Source organism: Oncorhynchus clarkii, chromosome 31 (genome assembly GCF_045791955.1).
Source record: "Oncorhynchus clarkii lewisi isolate Uvic-CL-2024 chromosome 31, UVic_Ocla_1.0, whole genome shotgun sequence".
Taxonomy (NCBI): domain Eukaryota; kingdom Metazoa; phylum Chordata; class Actinopteri; order Salmoniformes; family Salmonidae; genus Oncorhynchus; species Oncorhynchus clarkii.
The window spans coordinates 33,563,713-33,587,616 of record NC_092177.1 but is presented as its reverse complement, the minus strand read 5'-3'; the positions used below and the strand labels follow the sequence as shown (position 1 = coordinate 33,587,616).

Sequence of the window (23,904 nt, the reverse complement as noted above, 5' to 3'; positions counted from 1 at the left end):
CTCTCAGACCATGAAAAACAAGATTCTCTGATCGGATGAAACCAAGATTGAACTCTTTGACCTGAATGCCAAGTGTCACGTCTGGAGGAAACCTTGTAGTATCTCTACGGTGAAGAATGGTGGTGGCTGCATCATGCTGTGGGGATGTTTTTCAGTGGCAGGGACTGGGAGACTATTCAGGATCGAGCGAAAGATGAACGGCGCAAAGTACAGAGAAATCCTTGATGAAAACCTGTTCAGGACAGCAGACTAGGGCGATGGTTCACCTTCCAACAGGACAACGCAGGAGTGGCTTCCGGCCAAGTCTCTGAATGTCCTTGAGTGGCCCAGCCAGAGCCCGGACTTGAACGTGATTGAACATCTCTGGAGAGACCTGAAAATGGCTGTGCAGCGACACTCCACATCCAACCTGACAGGGCTTGAGAGGATCTGCAGAGAAGAACAGGAGAAACTCTCCAAATACAGGTGTGCCAAGCTTGTAGCATCATACCCAAGTAGACTCGGCTGTAATCACTTGCAAAGGTGCTTCAACAAAGTACTGAGTAAAGGGTCTGAATACTTATGTAAATGTGATATTTCAGTTTTTTGCAAAAATGTCTAAACCTGTTTTTGCTATGTCATTAAGGGGTATTGTGTGTAGATTCATAATGGAAAAAAACGATTTAATTAATTTTAGAATAAGGCTGTAACGTAACAAAATGTGGAAAGGGTCCAGGGGTCTCAATACTTTCTGATTGCACTGTAAATCCTGGATTTCTATTGTATTTATTGGCCAATGAGAGGCTTTGAAGCCACCGGTCAGACATATTGGACTCTCAGAAGAAGAAGTCCGTCAAAGGAATCAATGGAATTCTACAGTATTTCAATTCAATGTTTCAAGGACAAAAATACATGTACTGTTGTAGTGGGGACAGTAACATTAGTACTTTAAAAAAAATTGCCATAAAGGATTTAAAAAATATTTTGATGTTTAGCTCACAATGTAATATGCATTAAAGGTGTCTGTACTAAAATAAACATGTCAAAAACAAATGTAGAGATTAATAAATGCATTTCTAAAGCTTGTTTATTGAGTGCTAAGATGGAAGCAGGGTGGCTTCAACACAACCCTCCCTGTCAGTCTAGTGTATATTTGTCATTAGTTTTTACCGTTTTTTGGTCATTGAGCATCTCATCAGCATTGTTCATCGGCATTGAACGCAGTGTGCCCTCTTTGATATCAAGCGCTGCCTGGTGGACTTACTATGGAAATGCAAACAAGAAAGAATAATTTAGCTGCATCATTCATGTTGCTGATTTTCCATATGCTATTTTTCAGTCCTACCTTTGAAATTGTGATGCTACTACTGAGTTTAGACAGGCAGCTCAATTCGGTTATTGTTTCACTAATTGGACCATTCAGATCAGCTCTGAAGAAGATCTTATGTAAAAAGATGGAACAAATATCAGAATTGGGCTGCCTGTGTAAACGCAGCCATACACCCCCTTGAAGGTACTTGTATCAAGTCTCTACATACATGTCAATCAAACTGATGAGCCGAAACAACTCTCGAGAAGATTAAAGTTCGAGTGTAATATAGTAGTGACTGGCTGCATTGTAGAACGTTCATGTCTTGCGTTTGATGTTTTTTTATTTAGAAAATGTATTATATTGTATCTCTATATATTCATATATTCTAGCTCCTGCAAACATTATTTTCTGTATGCGCCTTAACGTTACTTCCTGTGTGCTCTAAGCCCCCGGATATCCCCTATCGCATTGAGAGCTTAATCTACTTGTTGTAACTGGGGGGATGCAAACTTATCGATAGGTAACGATTATCACGATTTATAAAGACATGTGAAACAGTTCTCCGAGATTTCCTAACATTGTTTCGAACATGCCTGTTGTCAGAGAAGCTGCGGTCGTGGGTCTTGCTCTTGCAGTAACCGGAGGAGTTGCGTATGTCATCTGGACTTATGCGTCTTCGGGGGAAAAGCCAAAGCAAGAACCAGAGAAAATAGAAAAGGAGACTAGGAAAAAAACTGCACAAAAAGCACCAGAACCCGCACAGCAAACACCAACAATCGTAACAGAGGTACTTTTTGTTCGTCTTATGCTTACAAAATGTATATTTTGAGGCACGCCTACGTGACGGGTGTTTGTGGTTGCTATTGGAAATTACCTCACCGCCACAGAAAAGTACTTGTGAAGATATTAAACAAGTTAGACTTTTCAAACTTGAGACTTGTAAACTAGAGGCAAATGTCCTGTGCAGTTTATAATAAATAGGGTCCATAGATAGGCAATATATCTATATACAAGGGCGCCACTTTGGTTTTAGAAGTGGGGGGAGGCATAACCTGGTGGAATTTTTTGGGGCATCTAAAGCTAATTTCCTGCATTTTTACATAATCGAATATGCCTTCTCTATTTGAACAAAAAGTTATAAAAAATGCCCACAGTTATCAAGCTAGGTTAGAGGTCATTATTAAATATGTTTAAGTGATTAATAAGACTGAACTAGGTCAATATTTTATATTTTATTTCCAAACATTTTCCTTGGGAATTGAAATAAAATGAATGGTGGGAACTGGGAAAGAAAATTGTGTTGGGAGAGAGTTGCGTTAGACTGGTGTGGGTCGGGTGTGCAGGCTGCTTGGGCTGGCTGGTCGGTCTGGCTGAAATTTGATATTGAGGATGTCTTAATAAACAATCAAAAGTCTGTATTGGTTGTTAGACTATTGGTTTAAAATTCACCTCCGCTCCATCACAAACTGGTCTTCCCTGGCTGCCTGACCCTGCTGAGACCCCTGTCACCATCTGATCCATGCTCTTAACTGACTTGCCTAGTTAAATAAAGGTAAAAATAAATCAATAAAAGATGAAGCATGACAAAGAATTACCTTAGTGTACATTTATACAGTATATTATCCAATAATAGAATAATGGAAATTACCATTATTCCCAGATCCTAGACTGTAGCTTTAAGCTTAAACTGCTGTTCTGTAGCTATGCCCATCAATATAAGATGGAACTTTGTATCATTCACTGATATTGTTAATATACTGTGAAATTCACCTGAGCTCTGTAGACTGTTCTTCCCTGACTGTGTGACCCTGCTGGGACCCCTGTCACCATCCGATCCTACTAAGACATGGTGAGCAGTGTTGTGTACTGACTGCACTCAAGGTCTGCCATCCCACGGGACCTGCGGGCCCCGACAGATCATTGCGGCACGGTCTGCATTTTTCATTCTGTGGGCGGTCAGACGGATGACTTTTGGATGAAAGCATTTTTGTATCCACTGATTATTTGGAAACGGTCCTCTTTCTGCTTTGTATGCGTTAGCCTACCTATTGTATTAAAACCACATTTTTCGCATTATTCACACACACAGAATTCGCTGCTTCAAGGTCCTGCCATTCTTAAGTGGCCTACCTCTCCTAGTTGATAATGAGAGTTCAAGGACGCTTAGTATGTGTGGTCTCATTGAAATAGAGTAGGCTGCAAACATGGGTGGGGAATTACGTGGCAGTTAATTTAAATATGAAATTAACTTAAATATGATTAGACTGTAGTTTGCTAAATTGTCTGTAAATAAATAGGCTTGATAATGGAGTAAATGAGGGTGCTCAACCAATGTGAGTCGACGTGCAATCAAAAAATGGAATCATCATTGAAAAAGAAAAGGCACAACTCGCACATTAGTTAGGCTACAATGGTGAGCGAGCGTTGCACCTTTTCATTTTCAATAATGATTTATTAACCATTTATTTGTCTCTGCCTGCAAAGTGTCCTCCTAAAAGCTAGGCTATATCCTATAAGCCTATGAAAAATGTAGTACGTGTCGCTGTCATCATTCTTGCTGCATCCAGTTCAGTAGACATACCTGTGAGATCAGGTGTGGTCTCAATTAAATAGAGTAGGCTATATCCTATACATGGGCGGAGAAGCACGGGCAGTTATCTTTCCAAGGAAATGTACTTCCTAAATAGCTTACTATGTTGCCTCGAAATAGGCCTAAATATTGATCACCCATATTTCTCAGTCTGAAAATCTTCCCACTCCTAAAAGGGAACTATGAAAATAACTCAAGAGAATGTGGAAGTCTTTCGTACTCTGCTCTCTTCAAACTACATCTAGCATTTTGGCCGATATAGCCCAGTAATACAGATAGTCTAATATAAGAATCTCTAGGAATTTAAACAATTTCTTAAGTAATTTTTGCATTTGATATTCCCTATAGGGCGCAAAATTAATGGGACCATGGCTGGCATGTGAGCTGCCTCACATGCCAGCCATAAAATAACATTGCGGGACTGCAGTTGGGTTTGGGACCAGTTCTTGGGGTAGCGGGTGGTAGTCAGATAGAAAGCCAACAGCTGATGCGGATTCCGGTATGAAAAGCTGCGGATGGGTGCGGGAGCGGAATGAAGAAATCGGTCCTGCGCAGACCTCTACTGTGCACCATGACAGTGAATCCTTTAACCTTATAGCGGTTTATTACTGTGTCAGTGTGAAAAGTAGGGAATTAGCTCAGGAACTGACAGATAAATAACATTACATTGCCATACTGACTAATAAAAACGTACATTGCACTGAAAAAATGCCAGAATATAAATATTCAATCGTTTGGCTGATGGTTCCATCATTTGATTCAGGTCTAGTGTGATTGAGGCAAAAATAATAGCTAACTTTAGCCAACTTTTGGCCAGCTCTCTCTAACTGTAAATCAACTGGCGAAAGATAGCCAAGTTCATTTACTCCTGTTGAAACGGGACCAAACAAAGGCTACAAAACATGTCTATACAAACAACTGCTGTTAGCTATATGAGGTGGCTATTATTACTATCTATCTGACAGAGGTTAGAGCTGACCTGGCTGTCCTAGCTAATAGCTAACGTAGCTAATTCATTCACGTCAGTTGATAGGGGATGAAACGTTACATGTCAGTTACAATACTAGCTCAGCACTGCAAAAAAACACTCGAGATTCTTAAAAGTTCAACCGCAGTTACCTTGCCAGCCACATCGGTCAACTAAAGAGTATCCCGTTTCTGCTCTGCTTGCCTTTACAACTCGCTGAACGAGAGCAACACATACACACTGAACCATGCTCAACTCTCCTGTGCTGTTTCAGCCAGCGGGATAATTAATGGCGTTTTGTATAAGCTAACCTGTAACACCCAGTAAAGGAAACATAATTATCACACATCTGGTGTACTGTTTTATCATGCACTAGTCTATTCTTACTCAGGCATTGGTTAGCTCGAACTGACCACATACGTGTAATGTGACAGTTCAGTTACGCCCCCTTCAGTCACTAAGGCTGAAGTAAAGATGAAGCAATACAATTTAATTGTGGGCTTAAATTGATGGTTCACTATTTGCAATGACCAGTACCATGGCCCAAGCTTTATAAATGTTCACATAACACATGATTCCGGATCAGCACTTACAGAAAAGTATTAATATGCAATGTTTAAATATATTATTATCCAGGTTGTGTTAACTTGTGTATCTGGATGTGCTTTTATTATGATGTGCCATCTTAGACAAAGGCCACGGGAAAGCAAGTCTTGGTGCTTGGCCTCGAAGGGGCAGGGAAGACCAGCTTGCTTCACTGCTTTGCCTCGGGGAGTCTGGAGCAGGATGTGACCCCAACACAGGGGTTCAATGCCGTCTCCATCAATAGAGAGGACCTGCAGATTGAGTTCCTAGAAAGTAAATGCAACTTGCACATGAAAATATTGAGTACAGTTACTGATTATCTGGATGACCATGATATGAAGGACCAACATGAGTTCATCACTCGATATGCATTCATAGTATTTTCTTGTGTTTAATAAATGTTAAAAAAATGACTTACTGCTCTGATACCTTATGGTGAAGAAATTAACTAAAAACATGCCATCTTTTGCAGTTGGTGGCACAGAGAATCTGCAGCCCTATTGGAAGAGGTACATGTGCAAGGCTATGGTGCTCGTATTTGTGGTGGACTCTTCCAACGCCGCCCAGTTCCCTTTGGCTAAGAAGCATCTCCACGAGCTGCTCGAAACCGACCTCTACCTTCCCTTAGTGGTACTAGCCAACAAGCAGGTGAGACTGACATACTGATTCAGGGCTTGCATCTCAATTGTCTTTCCTTGATTCCTCACGTCTTCTCTCCTCGCCTCCTTCTCAAAACGTGTTGAAGGGGAGTGTCAGAGAGGAGTAACCTTGGATCTTTTTCAAGAATTTTAAGAATGAGATGAGGAAGGACGTGAGGAACCCAGGACAGACGTGAGAACGAGCCAAGAGTTGCATTTCAATAGTCTTGTGGCGTTTCCTTTCTTCGTCGCCTCTTTTTCATCCTTGTGAGATACTGCACCTGCTCCAGTGTCTTCACCTTGGGTTTGTTCCCGTTATTCCCCTTATCTCCAGGATAACCAGGGGGCCTGCAGTATCACAACACTCCATGAAGCCCTGTCCCTGGAGGAGGTGGGGGACCAGCGCAAGCTCTTCCTCATCGGCACCCATGTAAGGAAGGGGGACACAGAGGTGAATTCTGCTGTGCAGGACGCACGGGACCTGATCATTCAAATGGTGCAGGATGGTAGATAGACTCATCATCTAGTCATCAGCTATGAATGTCCCACTTGCTGAGAGGTGATAGGTTAGTTTAGTTTCACCCCGTCCTGGCTTGCCTTCATTTGTTTTGATAACACTAGCTACAATCTCTACTGACAGACTGCATGATAGTGAAAGGCCTCATTCACATCCAAAGAAGCCATAAGCTGACAAGGTTCTTATGGTCAAACTCATTCACTGGCAATTGTATTAGCACAAATGAACAATAGCACAGAGTGTTATCATTTACTTGCCTCTGTAGTTTTTCACTTTCAGACACAATAATTCAAGGATGGTCTCGACATCCTTACCTATAGGGATTGAATTGATAATGCTTTGTTGTTATCAAATATTATTCTCGTAGAGTTATGTACAACTTGCAGAGCATAATGCAGGTTCATTTTAGACAAATGGCTGTTAGGTAGTATGTTGAAGACTCTTTTGTTGTACATAGGATTATTTTAGTTTATATTGCTTAGGAACGTGATGTATTGACTATATTGTCTTAAAGGGACCTTGCTACATAGTTATATTTTCTTAAAACCGATGTGATATTTAATTAAACAAAGCAAACTGAACAATTCCAAAGTATCATTTTTCACTTGTGTCTGGGCATTTGGCTAACAATGTTTTGCCTTGGAGTAGGTTGAAGCATTTACATGCACTAAGGAATAAATCTACATGTGAGCACAAAATGTGCTACTCATTTTCATATTCATCACTTGTAAAACTACCGGTATAATCTTGAGTAATAAGCCGGTATGAAGTGCACTACAGAATTTCAAAAACCAATGGAACAATTATTTGTATGGCATGACTATAACAGACCTCCAAACTGTTTCTGTCATTTAAGCATAAAATACCTTATTTTTTTCCCACTCTTTTTCTGTTTTGTCGCACCTGGTGATGTAAATAAAAACCTGGTTATAAATACATGCGTGGGTCAAATTGTTGTCTATAGGCGTATGCTGACATTTAGTTCTCACTCCTCAAATATAAATATCTATATGTTTATTTTTGGAGTTAAAAATACAGCTAACCATAAATATTTATGTCATTGTTGACCTCCGATATCACTTTTCATTTGAAATCCTGTATCGGAACTCTTAAGAAAGAAGATAGACGCACTCCCAAAAGGGGCTTGTACACTCCGGTTTCAACCCGCCACACTCAAGTAGTCCAGTCCTGTCATGTGATAAGTTGCTAGGGACTCCCAATGCCATAGCAACAACACAGACCATTGTGACCCAGCAGGTGAATTCAACTGGGTACATTTATAAAGACTTCCCATCAGGCAGATATGGTATCTGGAGAAAAAGGTACGTATGGTGGGGACCATGTTGTCCGAATGCTTATGTTGAAAACCATTTTAATGTTATCCTTAAATGTTGGTATTTAAAAAAAAAAAAAAAGAATTTCCATTTTTATCATAAGGGGCTAAACCCAATTGTGTATTATTCTCTGAACAATCCTCTCTTTTGTAGGACTTGAATCCAGATCATGTCCATCAAACAGGTGCACATCTTTTCTTTATGAATTCCTTGCTTTCAGATCAAACTGATGTGCGAAAAAAAAGGAAGGTACTACAACTACTGTCCAGTTGTTGGTTGTCTTTGTATTGTCAAGATACATTTTAAACAGGGAATAATGAAATGAAACATTCTTGTAGGATTCTGGAACTTGCACAACACAAAGAAAACAAAACAGTGTGGGTCACAACACCTTGGTAAGTAGGCTACTTTTTGAGTATTGGTATTTGCAAATAGTTTCTATGACAAGTCTATCATTGGAAAAAAAATACATTAAAGCAAGTACTTTTTTTGTTTATACGTTAGCATTCATAGTGGAGATGTTTATTTGATTTCCTCATTGATCTAGTCCAAAGCTTACCTGGGGCAATCAGGAGTCAATATGGCCTCTGTCTTACTCAGCGCTGGGTGCAGTTCCAACAGAGAGAATCCAATACCTAGCTAAGCATAAAAGAGACTTCGCAGCATGGGAGGACCACCTGAGGTAATGTATGTAAACTAATTACACCCAGGCTGAACATTATTGATGACTCAAAAAAGTATGAGCCAACAGTTTGACTAAAAAAGCACTGTAAGTAGGTATAGTCGATACATTACCATTTTATTGTGCAGTGTCACCACAAAACAGAGAATATGTTTGCTAAGTCTTATATTGGTCTGCTTCATAAGCTTGCGTAATATACAGTAGATTTGGCTCTGAGCTCAAGCGCAGGAAATGGTCCTCCAGAGTGAAAAGAGATGTTAAGGCTACTTGCCAATTTCCTGCATCCTCATTGGAGGTGACTGCTACAGAGATGTCAATTCGAAATCGAGAAATGTCTGTTCGTCAGATTTAGACAGACCTGTATTAGATAATACAAAAAAAAGAAAGTAGGTTATCATTCAGCTGCCAAGCTAAACGTGCAAGCAACATTAGACAAATCATTCAATCAAAATTATTCTCAGGAAGCCCTGCCTTGTAAGCTATTTGTTGAATTGAAGAAGGCAGCATTTGCCAGTAAGTGAGAATGAATGGTCAGTTTGGCCACAGGCAAGCTGCCCTCATTGTTTCTGTGCTCATTGAATTTATGTTTTAATGTGCTGCAGTTCGTTTTTTGTGTGGTTTTGACAGAGAAACAATGCCCAAGTGTTCCAAGTGGTTGTAGTTTGACCACATAACCTCACCAACCTACTAGAAATAGGAGACAGATATTTGGCATTCTTCAAATGTTCAGTTTATGACTAAACAATTAAGTCTAATGAGATTACGGAAAAGTGAATTTAGCTGCCTGCAGGCAACAGAGGTGGTATGTCACCCACACAATGTGTCATGATCTATATCTCGCATAAATGTGAAATGAAATTGTTCAGGTTCAACACAGTCCGATCTGTCTATTCACCCCTCTAAAACGTTGCATCATTAGTGATGCATTTAATCCTTTCAATTGTCCATTGAGACAGGAGGTTAAGTTTCTTACCCTCTGGCATTGCTTGTATTTTCCTGCAGGAAAGACGATGAGGTGATCTCCTCCAGGAAGACATTACGTTCTTCCTCCAAGACAGCCCAGTACGAGCTCGTTGTCCGCCTGTCAACACCCAAGACCAGGTCCCGAAGCTCCCAAGAAATGGGGTAAAATCCCCAGGAAAACGTGACTATAACAAAATGTGCCCAGTCCACATTGTTAAATACTAGAGTACACGCAAGCATGCCACTTGGCCCAGATCCTCCTTGGCCTAAGAAGCCGATATTTTGACATGTGTTATTTCAGTTGCGAGTTGTGGCTCTGGGAGAAAGAGGAGACGATGATGAGATAATAGGGGTTATTGTCCAAAGGTCAGGCCCCTGGGACATTCAGAAACGGCCACGGAAGTCTTTTTATAAATCTTAAAGCGCAGCAGCGCACATTTGGCCTCAAGCCTTCTAGAAAGGACTCTCAGGCCTGCACACTGGAGCGAATATAAAAAACAATATGCCTCTTTGTATTCATGCCTCTGTGGAGCACACTCCCCTGGGAATGGTCTGAAAAGATGAGAGGTTTTAGTTCAGGGCAGAGGGCTATGTTGGGGTGTTTGTTTTATGGTGATCTTGCATATAGAAATATTAGAATCTCTGTGGTTCCACAGTCCTCCTCACACGTCGTGTTGTGAGTACAGCTGCCCCATCTGGCACATAGACCCCAGAGTGAGAACTGCTGAGACCACTCCACGGCTACTACAGCTAGCCAATCCCAAAGCGAACCACCTCAACTTCAAAAGCAACAGGGAGGTAAGTGCCTAGAAAGAAAGGTAAGTTATTAATTCAGTTCAGTGTAATTGAAAGTGTTGCCAAAGGTGTATATCAAAGGTTTACAGTTGCTGTACCTTTTGGATAACATTTGGATAACTTATTCAGAACTGGAGGGGGGGGGGGTTGCCTTCAAGGCTTGAGGTCGTTTTCACAATTGCATGTTTGATTGGGAAACCATACATAAGTCAGTGATTCATCTTTACTTATTTTTCTTCTTTGAAGAAAGTGGAGACATACATTTCCTATGCTGCCAAAACAGCCCAGACCACTCCCAGGCTGGACCAGCTCTCACTGCCGAAGTTGAGGGATTGTCAAATGTTCTTTGAGCGAGGACATCCAGAGGACTCCATTTGGCCAGTGAGCTCATCGCCTTTACTGTCACCCACACAACACGCTGGAAAACAGTTAAATTCATAGACCTTAGAATAATGCTCTGCACCAATGTGTAACATTGTCTCAATGTTGTTGTGATGTGCACGTTTTTTTTTTCTTTCTATAATTTGAAGAAAGATGCGACGTGAGAAAGAGTATGCTTTCAAATAAGTTTTTTAGATCCTTGGAGAGAACTCACTGAAACATGCATTCTCAACAGGTGTCAAGGAGAGCCCGTCAGGCCACAGCAACTTCACGACTGCAAACTCTATCAGCTCCTAAGGGACTTAATAAGGACTACATCCCTCTGAGAGACCTGCCACCTTTATGAGCTTGCTTCTCCATCAAGGTCCATGTCGGTGCACAATGTACTAGGAAAATGGCCACTGAGAAAAGCAAAATAAATGGGTACAGAGTACTCAAGGGGTCTCTAATAAAACAACGTCTTGTGCTTTTTAAAAATCTGTTTGGCGCCAGAGCCGAGTTGGGAAAACCGGGCGCTTTTGTCCCCCACTGGTTTTGCAATTATGTGCATTGAGATGTGTTGCTTGGAGCTCTTTTTGACGACATCGAAGCAATACATTACATTTGTCTTTAGCAAACAGCCAAACCAAACTGTTGCTTTGCTCCAGTAGGCTCTCTTTGCAGAAGAATGTGTTTTCATCTTTTGAAATGAGAGCAACGGTATGATAAAAGGATCCACATGTGTTTCGACATTTCAATCATTCTGGGTTCTCTGTTTATATCAAAACCACCTGTTGTAAAGATTCCTCGCGTGTTTTCCTTGAGATAGTGAAACCTCATAGATTGATTCAAAAACCATATTCTCGCCCCAGGAGCTTTAAATGTCAGCCTCCCAGTCTATATGACCACTGTTTAATTTGCAAAAGGCACCGTGACCTCTGTTTGAAATACACCGGTAATCCCGGTTACACTACAGGCACATGTGAGCATTACCTAAAAGTGGACACAATAGCTTTCAATGGGGCTATGTGGATTTAGAGCGGTGCGGGAGGTTTGGTGGAGCCGCCGTGAGTGTAGGGCCCGAGCGGAGAGGCGAACAGACCTCGGAGGCTGGACTTCAAATCAGATCCAAGTGTCCAACTGGGACCTAATCTTGGATAAGCCAGCAATGATCGTGACCTTGGACTGCAGGATAAAGAGGGATAGAGTGGAAGGTGGAGGAGGCCGAGGAGGAAGGAGGAGTGTCATGACCGTTGGTGCCTCCCACTGGTTGACTCACTTCCCATGGGGCACCTGTTCCTACAGAGGAGCTCTGATCTATGCTGTTGGTTATCTGTCTGTGTGTGGCAGCCAGCTCTGACACGTTCATCAAGCTCCAGCTGACACTGATAGGCTCTGAGTGGGGTGGCTGTCTCACTGTCTGGATCCCGCCAGTTACATGAGATGTTGACGCTTGCAGAGTATTAGTGAGACTGATCTGGTTTTGGCAGAGAACTGCAACGTTATATTAAACTACACTTTTTATAAAGGGCTTCTAAACGGTCCGTAATTAGTTTATAGACAGTTCATTATGGATGTAGTAATAGGTAATAAACTGTGTGTGTAAATATATCCCCTCTTTAAACACCTGAATGAAGATCACATTTTTAACAGCTGGGTGAAACTAGCTACTTTCACATTTAGCCACTTGAACCCTATGAAGAGCTGTCTGCACACATCTATTTCCTATCAACTCTTCACTGCCTCAATAGTTAAGTATGCAAACAAATGTCATGGTCCATTTTGTGTCTTATCGGCCTTGATAGATCTTCTCATATTATCCTTGACTATTCAAGGCTGCACTCAAATACCCTTTGATCAAATAAAATCTCAAATATGTGGTCGGCCTACATCTTCAACCCCCACACACGTGCACTTCCTCCTAATGCAGGGATAACAACAAACCAAGACATCCTCACTTGCCCCTTTTGGTTGAACTTTAAATAAAGTGAAAATCGACAAGAAAATGTCATCCTTGTGAGAACTGTTGTCGCTCATACATCGAAGCACATGTGAATCCTCTTAGTCTAGCAGCTTCTTGAGTCCTGGAAAGTGCGGCTTGGACAGAGTGCAGTTTGGACACTTCTGGAGTCAGTTCCTGGGGCCAGCTGGACCAGGCTCTGACGCTCACCAGTCTTGGGGTGACAGATTCCACACAAGCCTGCTAAGTCCTCTTAGCAACAGACAATGCAGGGCCCATTCAAATTCCATACACACCACATTGGCCTCTTATAGAGCACTAACGGCCTTTCATTCCACTGAATTGTGGTTCGGAAATGACATAACAAGCGGTATGGCATTATCTTCCTGACATACTTTGCCAGCTATCAGCACATATCCATAAAGGTGGGGTATACTTTTTTTTTCTCTGATCTTCAAATATCCATTTCTTTATTGGTTTGTTTACTTATTGTAGTTGTTTTGCAGCTGCAACACAAGTCATAAGATGGCATGCAATGATTTAAGAGTGCCGTGCAAGAAGGGACAATATGCGTTCAGCTGGAGCTTGATGAATGTTCAGCAATTGGTGAGTTAGCTGCTCAACTCTCAACAAACACACTTGTTTTTCCCTCTTTGGGTGTGACTCTTTTTTACACAGTCAGCTGAACAGGGGAAACAAAACAGACCGGGACAGGGAGAACAGTATATACCACTGTGTGTGTGCAGTATGTGCAGCCAGGCCACACAGCTATCTCTTATAACACACTGTAAAACAGAGAGGAGAGTTTTATTAGGACCAGAAGTACCTGAGTTAGTATATATTTTTGTTGTAGGCGGTTCCCACAATCAGTCCATCATTACCCTACGTTTGTTGGCAGGATATCACTCCCTTCTCTCTTTACTTCACGTTATTTCCCCTAGACAGATATTTAGAAACTGGGACAACTGAACCGACAAGTAGGTGGCATCACCTGCTGGTGGTTGTTTGCTCTTAACCTCAGCTGACTTGTCTAAAGCCTTTCCCTCCTAATTTGCCATCTTGCCTGTTACATGGCTAGCCGATTCTGTAGAATCTGTCGTAAAATGAGTGCTGCCTCACATCTTTTATAGTCCCATGAAAGCCTAATGTTATCCCGCTCCCTGCTGAGAGACACACAAAACAAATCCTCACAACCAAGTCCCCCCCCCCCGCCAACTCTTCCCGTCATTGTACCCTACTTCCTCATTGCATTCAGCAGCCCCCTTATACAGATGACATGAAGTATGAAAGCAGGCTACCATAATGTATAATATAATATATGTTTATTTATTATTATATGTAAACATGGCGGTTATATTGGCAAAAAAGCAATGACTCACTTTACATTCAGTAAATGAAAATAGCTTAGATACAAAAGAGAGAGAGTGATTCAAGGAAGGGGGGATTGGTCAGTAAGGGCGTGGTGGGTGGGTCGGAGGAGCAACGGGATGAGGGGGAGGTTTCCTACGCCATTCCAATCTCAGTCTTTCACTGATCCCAGTTGAGCTGGAAGGCCCTCGGCCTGTCTCCACTGTGCGTTGCGTAGCCTAAACCATTTCTGAAACAAACAAAAAGAGCCCAAGGGGGGTGTCAGAGACAGATGACGGCACACCACGGCATTGTTACTATTGTTCAACCGGGTATTAGTTCCAAATACCATTTATTATTGGTCAATTTGTTTAAAACCTGAACTGACCTGGGTGAGGTAATGGCGGGTTACAAACTCAATTAAGTCATTGTGACATGAATATTCCTGAGAAATTACATTCTTCCCCTAGGTGTTTTTCCTTATGCAGGGCGATGAGGTTCCTAAAGCAACACCCAGGGCTGCTTACATCTAAATGTTCAACTGAAACAAATAAACTCAGATTTTTAGGAGGGAATTTCTGTAGCAGTATTTTTCCAGCTAGGCAATTGGGGGAGAAGTCAACTACACTCAGACAACGTTGTGGACAATTAGTTGTGTCTGGAAACAGGGTTTGGCTGTGTCATCGACTGTGAAATGCGTTCTCAACTGTGATTTCCCCACTCTATCTGAATGATGCCATCATTGCTGTGGATTCTCTTGACAACTTGGAATTCCAAACAATGACAGAATTTCATGGATGGTCAAATCATTAAGCAAAATCGTGGATGGTGAAAATTGTTATTGTGGGCCAATATAAAAAATGTTTTTTTAGCAATACACCAGTTGAGAATAAGTGGTATCCAAATGAAAACCTACATATGATTCTCATTTGAAATGTCCATGCCCTAAAGTGGTCAGAACAGCCTATATCAAACCTGTCATGGGTGTTTATTCACAGATAGCTAGAAGTATTAATTGACACTGTATAGCTAAATTGTGCTTCATTTTTGTTCTCCCAGATGGATTACACAGAGAAATCACTGCAAGAAACTCCACATGACCCCATTGCCTCCGTGTGCTTTAGAAAGCACAGAAGGTCTAATAATGAGGTACTGTATGAAACACCTTGTAAAGAGGTTGTAAAACATGTTGCAAATGCTCTTTATGCACGAGAGGGAGTGGTAACAGGGTGTGCCCTTTCCCTTAGGTGTACTGTAAGACCTATCAAACATCCAGTGCTTTGTTCAAACTGAATGAGACAACAGTAGGTGGTTCAAAACATCCGCTGTCAATGAAGTCAGAGGGCCAAGTACTCAACCTCACCCAGAACCACATTTGCCTAGTCAAGTTGGCTGGGCTTCTTCCAACTTTGCGCACTCAATGGAAATACAATGGAAATGAGCAGGCCAAACCGGTTTGCAGAGGAGAGATGATCTGTGCATGTAGTTGTTGATGATCCTCCATTTGATCATGCAAATAATGTGCAGGACAAAATCTGCTCAAGGCAGTGGGTTGGTTACGTTCTTCTCTGTCACACACACCACTGTTTATGAAACGTGCGTATAAAAATGATCCCAGCTCACGTCTTCCTCCAAAACAACAGCAAATGAATGTATGTGAAGCCTAAAACTGATCGTGAACCCTGAAACTCAACATTATTGTCCCTTTAGCATAGTCAGCGGAGAAACAAACAACAGAGTGCATTACAACAAGCATCCTAAATACGGAATTAGAAGAACTAGCCTCTGCATAAGTGGAATGCTATCAGATAGAGGTGTCTGCATAACTTCACCATGTTCTCAACACCTTGGAGTATCACTGACCCAGCCTTCAAGCAAAGGATAGGCCCTACCCCGAAACTGTGCATATGTTTATGTCATACTATATGGTTACTCAATGGCTTGGTTATTGCATAGTCAAGAGTCATGTCCAACAACAAACGTTGACTCAATTAAATGTATGTTGTGACTGTATCCAAAACTGACAACTGGCAACGTTGTTATGTAAGGACCACAGGTGTTCAGATGTATTATTAGAATGTTTGGAATTTCTGGAATGAGTAAATAATATCTTTAAAACTGTCAGCTTCGCGTTATTTTGGGGACAGTGACATGGCATGCGAACCAAAGAGCCGTCACTGGACGCGCGCGCTGTCAGCACTGTCCGAATCACGCTATTCTCTTTTGACATCGTTGCCACTGAACACAAAATATAGTTAGGCTACACATTTGGGTAGCCTAATAGAGGTAGATAATATCTCATCAAAACAACGATCTTTCTTCTGGCCACTCATCTGCGCGCCATTACGCCTATTCAATGAACTACCAATTGCCTCTCTTTGGAAATTTCTACATAGTATTTGTTCAATGGTGCGTGGGAAAAAATGACAAAAAAGTACACTGGGGTAGCCTGCGCCAGCGCAGATATGTATCGATACTAAGTTATATGTACAACAACATTGTAGCCAATAGCCTATAGGTTCCCAAATATGTGTAACTCTCTAAATTATGTTCATTTTCAAGATAAACAAGGCATTCATTTGATTGTTGACATTATATTACACATTGAAAAGACAGACACATTACACATTAACCTAATTTGAGTTTTGACAATAAATGCGTGTGGATGATTTTAGGCCGTTTCTAGCCAATTCACCCCATCCTCAGCAAAGTTTATTTCCTCGCAACATTGTTTTCATCATACAAAACGAATCTCTCCATAGAGCGTAACATTTTCATTATTGAAACAACATCGAGAACATAATTGAACACTCACCGCTGTCTCTTCCTCGGTTAGTCCGCTTTCAGCTGCGATCAACATGAGCGTCGACTCGTCGGGATGCTTGCTGACTCTGTTGAAATTCTCCTCCAGAATTTTAATCTGGTCCTCCGCTAACTGCATACTTTCCATTCCATTTGAAGCCATGTTACCTCTCCAAAAGAGCTCTCAGCCACAGAAGTCGTTTTTATGATACAGGCTCAAAATTATAGCAGTTCGTGGTATAAGCTCCAATCCAAATGACGTCCGTTTGCCAGTAAATACCAGTGGCAACTAGGAAATAATGCTGGAGATAACGACCAACAGCAATCGCTTAGCAATTACAGCCCCTGAAAAACTAACAACAAAAACGCATGTCACACTGACTGAATGTCGACCGTGTGAAAGCTCTACTACTGTCAACAGTGGCTCTCTCAGAGCGTTTAACAGAACACTCCCCTTCTATATGAAATTCAATGAAAGTTTGACCCCACGGAGTATGAACAAGTTTAAAAGTGACATACTCATATATGAATACACATACAGAAGTTTAGATATTTCCACAGTGCTTCCTTTAGCTTATTTCTCTCAACTCAATTGCTGATAAGCCTTGTCTCTCCTCATTATATGCAACATATGCTTGATGATGTCAGGAATACATGATGCTGTGCACTGGAGCTGCTGCCCCAGCTGCACCTGTAACCTATCTAAAGGGCCTGCTTAATGCATGGGCTTACCGGGGCTGTTGCCCCTGTGCCCAGGCCCGTGGGGGGCCCAAGAGACAAAAAAATACATAAACAACAAAAGAACACAGTGGCCTCCATCAATCTTAAACGGAAGAAGTTTGGAACCACCAAGACCCTTCCTAGAGCTGGCCGCACAGCCTCACTTCGCAATCGGGGGAGAAGGGCCATGGTCAGCGAGGTGACCAGGAACCCGATGGTCACTTTAACAGCGCTCTAGAGTTCCTCTGTAAGGATGAGAGAACCTTTCAGAAGGACAACTGTCTCTGCAGCACTCCACCAATCAGGCCTTTATGGGTGAGTGGCCAGATGGAAGCCACTCCTCAGTAGAAGGCACATGACAGCCCACTTGGAGTTTGCCAAAAGGCACCTAAAGATTCTCAGACCATGAAAAACAAGATTCTCTGATCGGATGAAACCAAGGTTGAACTCTTTGACCTGAATGCCAAGTGTCACATCTGGAGGAAACCTGGCAGCATCTCTACGGTGAAGTATGGTGGTGGCAGCATCATGTGGTGGGGATGTTTTTCAAGGGCAGGGACAGGGAGACTAGTCAGGATCGAGCGAAAGATGAACAGAGCAAAGTACAGAGAAATCCTTGATGAAAATCTGCTCCAGAGCACTCAGGACCTCAGACTGGGGCGAAGGTTCACCTTCCAACAGCACAACCCAGGAGTGGCTTCGGGCCAAGTCTCTGAATGTCCTTGAGTGGCCCAGCCAGAGCCCGGACTTGAAATACCTGAAAATAGCTGTGCAATGACATTCCCCATCCAACCTGACAGAGCTTGAGAGGATCTGCAGAGAAGAATGGGAGAATGGAATTCCCCAAATACAGGTGTGCCAAGCTTGTAGCGTCATACATAAGAGGACTTGATGCTGAAATTGCTGCCAAAAGTGCTTCAACAAAGTCCTGAGTAAAGGGTCTGAATACTTATGTAAATGTGACATTTCAGTTCTTTTTGTAATAAGTTAGCAGACATTTCTATAAACCTGTTTTTGCTTTGTCATTAGGGGGTACTGTGTGTACATTGATACATTTTAGAATGAAGCTGTAACGTAACAAAATGTGGAAAAAGTCAAGGTGTCTGAATACTTTCCAAAGGAACTGTATAGCCTAAGTTAACGATGTGTGTACTATCTCAGGACACCATAAACCAGGAGGACCATGTAACAAACCATTCAATCATTACAATGGAAGCTTCACTTATTTATTCTTTCCTAAGTTTCCCTTTGTAGTGGTGACTTGGCTATAATTGAAATGACAACAGAAATGACCTTGTGGGGTTGTTGATTTTCTCAGGGGAAAACAGTCAATACTGCCACACAAATGTTCACCCGTTTCAAAAGCAGGTTCCTTTTAAATGCTATTTTTAGATTCAGATTTGGCTCATCGTTTTAAGTTACTCTCAATGAACAGCTGGAAAAGAGGGACACAAACCCATTGATAAGGCCCAGCCTTGCCTGTATATACAGTAGGTGCTAAATAGATTATTTATGTTGCCCATATCTTTAGTGTTGGCAGTACTCTGCACCTGTTATGTCATATTATGTAGTGTAACTAAAATGCCTTAAAGTTAATACCGATAAAACCCATGAGCAGCAATATTGATTGGCAAACTAAAATCTTTGCCTTAGTACAGACAGATATAAATGTTATAATGACATCGACCTTTCAATTTAGGACTATTATTTCACAAGGCAAAGATCCATATTTGTTTCAAGTAGTGAAAGAGAGAGTTCCATTTGATTTGTATTACTCACTAGCCTGTTTGACAGGTTGTACAAGCCACAATCACTGATAAGACTTGTAGTACCCGCATGGTCAATCCAGAATTCGACACATCGGTTGGCACCTGTTGCAAACATTTTGAACCGATTATGAATGGACTATGTTCATAAACATTATGTTGAACAATTCAAATAGAAATAACCACCATGCATTTTTATGGGCAACAATATTGAACTGAGCTTTGTTGAATTCAGGAACACCAATGTACCCAGCCCCACAAGCAGTTTGTCCACTTCAGCAGGCCTACTGTAGATATGCAAAGATATGGTAATTGCTTTTGAGTTCAAAATGGATATGAGGCCTGTCTAAATATATCAGGGGTTAGGACCTCCCTGCCAGTAGAATGAGTTGTGTGCGTGTGACTAATCAGCCTATCCTCTCCTGACTTACACAACAATGCCCTCTATTTTCTCAAATTCAATTACATTCCACTAAATTAAATGACATATCATAACGAAAATGATTAACTGAGACCAAAATAATCCAATCAAATGAATTAAAGCAAATTTAAGTGGAATGGATAACATGAGCTTGATCCTGTGATTGTGCTTAGTAGACGTACAGAGGTCGAGTAACTCATAATCACACATTACCGTCTTCTACCGGGACCAGAGTCATGTCTTTATGACTTGAAAGCGAGACTATTGCTACATGCAGGTCAGAGGTAAGGTGTTGTTTTGAAACATAATTAGGGTGGCAAATTCCTAAGACAATCACCCATCGCTGAGGACATAGACATGACTGAGACGGGATAACCCCTTGGTATAGATGTGGGTATTTACTAGTGAATGAGAGGGTGATGTCACGCGACACAACTATGTTACCATGTTTGGTAACTAACACGCTGTACGGTTTGACTCTGACATGATACGGATAATAATGTTGTGGTAAGAAAAACAATGCTTGTGTCACAACATTCCATGACAACTACTACCAGCTGTTAGACTTACTGTTGATGAGTGAATGATTCAATCATTTACTCTCATAGCAGTCCTATGACATAGTTATAGTAGGACTGTCACGAGTCACTACAGAGATTTGTTGCATCAGACACTATTCTACTGTTATGACAGCCCAATGTTGAAAGGTCTCTTGAGTCATCTACATATTTTTTTTTACTGCATACCAACACTTACACTAGATTGGTTTAGAGATGTATTGTTGTCTCTAAATAAATTGGACAAAAACAAGAAAAGCAAAACAGGATGTTCCACTATCCACACTGTCCCTATCGCACATCCTTACGACCACCCTTCTACAACAGGAGGATGAATAAGGAAAGATACCCACATAATAATAAAGGAAGTCTAAAACAAACACCCAACTCTATTTCCAGAAAAGGAAATATGTTCGTACAAGTATGCAAAAATAAAACAACAATAAATCTGTAGATGCACTGACATGTAGTAGGCCATACCACTACTAAATCTCTAAGGTCTCCGGGAGATTGAGAAAACAGAGCTCGTCTCCCCCTGGCTTTAACCCCCTGAGCCAAACATCTTGTTTCCATTAAAGAGCATCGGTAATGGCCTCAGAGTCACTCTGGAAGGAGCTCCTGCACAAGTCAGTTATTTAAGGAGGCCGGGGCGTATCACATGGGCCTTACATGACAGTATCGTAGTCCGGTTCTACCCTACCACTTCCCTCGTGCCTCCCCCTCCAGAAAATGAAACATCTGGAAATGAGGAATCAAATTCGCCTGGACCTGGCGGAGGAAACGAGGCTGCTGAATTATGGAGGAGTGTTGGGCTGGGGACAGAGCGAGAAGCATTGGAGCGTGCCCGTTTGGTCTGCTCTCGCTGGTGGCACACTCAGCTCCTTCATGGAGGAAGCACTAAAGAAGGCTGCAATAAATCGTCATGCTGGGAAGCCAGACTTTGTGCAAATGGCAAGAAGCAACTTCCTGTGGTCTTAGTAAGCTGGCCAATGAAGAAGATGTGTATAAGGGTGGAGTGGCTCTGTTTTAAACAGTGCGAAGGCAGGATGTCTTACGCAATTGGGCAGCTTTATTCATTGTGATGTCAAGATGGGGCCAATATAGGCTACTGCTCTAGGCCCCAGGGTAGGGACCGAGTTGAGTCTTACTATTACTTATTCTGCTGGCCAAGCACAACAATAGCTACTGTCACACAGATGGAGGCAAGGGCGTCATGCACCCCAAAAATCTGAGGGGGCACAAAGTACGTGAGGGGGGCTAGTTGGAGAATTTTGCAATTTTCCCCTGAAACATCAGTAAGTTTTCTCCTGCAATCTAGAGCCATAATCATTATGTTTAATTGTAGGTTAAAAAAAGTATATTTTTCTGCATATCTAAGCATACCTCGAGTGGTCTGTACCCACCAGACTGCTTCTCTGAATCTCTGCTTACATCTGGGTAAAATATGTAAGCAGAGAGCTGTTGTAAAATATGTTTTACTGCTGCTATTTAATTACTTGTTACTTTAATCTCTTATTCTTGTTCAGATTTTTTAAACTGCATTGTTGGTTGGGGGCTCGTAAGTAAGCGTTTCACTGTAAGGTCTAAAGAGCTTCTGTAATGGCCTCAGAGTCGGTGCATGTGACTAATAGCATTTGATATGAAGATGGAAAGGAATGCTTCTTATTCAGTAAATTTAATTATTGCTTGCTTTTCTACCAACCTTGCCAGCAGGCATGCCAGCTAAAATAGTTAAACAAAATAGGTAGTCTAATTGGCCTAGCTAAAGCCAACGTCATAAAATTGCCAAGTGGCTAGTAGTATTACAAAGAACAAACAAACACACTTGTTTTTTTAAAGGACAAATTGAGGGGGCAAGTGCCCCTGTGCCTCCTATAGGCATGACGCCTCTGGATGGAGGCACTGCTATTCCTTTGCTGCATTTCCAAAACAAATAAATAATGTAGTGTTTAATCCCAATGACATGGCTTGAAATTCAATAAATCTTGGTAGGCTATCTATTCTGAACACTCAACTCTATTTGACTTACCCAAGCTGCCTTTCGTGAGAGAAATATTGTATTGACTGAGTAAGCAACAAAATTGATATACTGTGGGCCCCCATGTCTCTATGAGAGCCTCCTGCCAACGGCACTATGGGAGTCTCTCACAGGTCGTTCTGCATATGGTTAAAGTTTAGAAGTCAGGCCTGTTCAAGGAGTGCTCATCAAAATAAACTCCCAGCCGACTCTCTCTCTCTGACGGTTGGAGAGGTTGATGGGGGGGGGGGGGGGGGGGGTGTTTGTGTCAAGCTGCGGGAAAGCTGTACAAACACTGTTGTTTGTTCGGCCCATTAAACCATACACAAATAGAGGTGATGAGGCTTGCATGAATTGCATATGATGACCTCGATAACAGAGCGTCATGAGCTCCCTTTTGTTCACAGTAATGCAAACATTGAGTGTTGTAAAGAAGTTGGTTTGTGTATTTCAACTGCTAACAGCAGATGTGGAAGCGGTCTGTTCATTACCATGGAACAATAAGCTATTACTATATCGTCAAGTCTATTACTTCACAATATGCTACCATGTGAAGATGAACAAGGCTCTTGGTTAGATGCTTTGAGCTACAGAAGAGGTATAAAAAGGAGACTTCTGGGTATTATCTCAAACTAAATACATTTGTCATAAGAAACTCGCTCCCTGGTATACAGAAAATACCCGAGCTCTGAAGCAAGCTTCCAGAAAATTGGAGCGGAAATGGCGCCACACCAAACTGGAAGTCTTCCGACTAGCTTGGAAAGACAGTGCCGTATCGAAGAGCCCTCACTGCTGCTCGATCATCCTATTTTTCCAACTTAATTGAGGAAAATAAGAACAATCCGAAATTTATTTTTGATACCGTCGCAAAGCTAACTAAAAAGCAGCATTCCCCAAGAGAGGATGGCTTTCACTTCAGCAGCAATAAATTCATGAACTTCTTTGAGGAAAAGATCATGATCATTAGAAAGCAAATTACGGACTCCTCTTTAAATCTGCGTATTCCCCCAAAGCTCAGTTGTCCTGAGTCTGCACAACTCTGCCAGGACCTAGGATCAAGAGAGACACTCAAGTGTTTTAGTACTATATCTTTTGACACAATGATGAAAATAATCATGGCCTCTAAACCTTCAAGCTGCATACTGGACCCTATTCCAACTAACCTACTGAAAGAGCTGTTTCTATGCTTTGCCCTCCTATGTTGAACATAATAAACGTCTCTCTATCCACCGGATGTGTACCAAACTCACTAAAAGGGGCAGTAATAAAGCCTCTCTTGAAAAAGCCAAACCTTGACCCAGAAAAGATTTTAAAAACTAAAATCGGCCTATATCGAATCTTCCATTCCTCTCAAAAAATTTAGAAAAAGCTGTTGAGCAGCAACTCACTGCCTTCCTGAAGACAATGTATACAAAATGCTTCAGTCTGGTTTTAGACCCCATCATAGCACTGAGACTGCACTTGTGAAGGTGGTAAATTACCTTTTAATGGCGTCATACTAAGGCTCTGCATCTGTCCTCGTGCTCCTAGACCTTAGTGCTGCTTTTGATACCATCGATCACCACATTATTTTGGAGAGATTGGAAACCCAA

At 41.7% G+C, this 23,904-nt stretch overlaps 2 protein-coding genes and 2 long non-coding RNA genes across 4 annotated transcripts; 3 read left to right on the top strand and 1 right to left on the bottom strand.

Moving 5' to 3' along the window:
- Positions 1 to 1,526: 1,526 nt before the first annotated feature.
- On the top strand, positions 1,527 to 7,525 carry LOC139391085 (ADP-ribosylation factor-like protein 9). Its single transcript, XM_071138596.1, has 4 exons — positions 1,527 to 2,078; positions 5,538 to 5,706; positions 5,906 to 6,081; positions 6,406 to 7,525. Exons 1-4 carry the CDS (start codon positions 1,881 to 1,883, stop codon positions 6,583 to 6,585), a joined length of 723 nt encoding a protein of 240 aa, XP_070994697.1. The 5' UTR covers positions 1,527 to 1,880; the 3' UTR covers positions 6,586 to 7,525.
- Positions 7,526 to 8,073: 548 nt separating this feature from the next.
- Positions 8,074 to 8,592, top strand: LOC139390801 (uncharacterized). The gene is made up of 3 exons (XR_011629550.1): positions 8,074 to 8,106; positions 8,261 to 8,317; positions 8,470 to 8,592. It is a non-coding gene; the product is annotated as an uncharacterized lncRNA (long non-coding RNA).
- A 1,036-nt stretch (positions 8,593 to 9,628) lies between these two features.
- Positions 9,629 to 10,728, top strand: LOC139390565 (uncharacterized). The gene is made up of 3 exons (XR_011629525.1): positions 9,629 to 9,729; positions 10,224 to 10,365; positions 10,609 to 10,728. It is a non-coding gene; the product is annotated as an uncharacterized lncRNA (long non-coding RNA).
- Positions 10,729 to 14,034: 3,306 nt separating this feature from the next.
- LOC139391022 (HOP homeobox) lies at positions 14,035 to 17,269 on the bottom strand. Its single transcript, XM_071138486.1, has 2 exons — positions 16,845 to 17,269; positions 14,035 to 14,279 (listed from the first exon to the last, which is right to left on the bottom strand). Exons 1-2 carry the CDS (start codon positions 16,992 to 16,994, stop codon positions 14,202 to 14,204), a joined length of 228 nt encoding a protein of 75 aa, XP_070994587.1. The 5' UTR covers positions 16,995 to 17,269; the 3' UTR covers positions 14,035 to 14,201.
- Between the last annotated feature and the right edge of the window lie 6,635 nt (positions 17,270 to 23,904).

Bases quoted from the DNA above. Each gene is read 5' to 3' on its own strand.
- LOC139391085 (XM_071138596.1), top strand. From the start codon at position 1,881: ATGCCTGTTGTCAGAGAAGCTGCGGTCGTGGGTCTTGCTCTTGCAGTA. The intron at 2,079-5,537 runs GTACTTTTTGTT...GTGCCATCTTAG, and splicing joins CACCAACAATCGTAACAGAG to ACAAAGGCCACGGGAAAGCA. The intron at 5,707-5,905 runs GTAAATGCAACT...CATCTTTTGCAG, and splicing joins GCAGATTGAGTTCCTAGAAA to TTGGTGGCACAGAGAATCTG.
- LOC139391022 (XM_071138486.1), bottom strand. From the start codon at position 16,994: ATGGCTTCAAATGGAATGGAAAGTATGCAGTTAGCGGAGGACCAGATT. The intron at 14,280-16,844 runs GTGAGTGTTCAA...TGTTTGTTTCAG, and splicing joins TAACCGAGGAAGAGACAGCG to AAATGGTTTAGGCTACGCAA.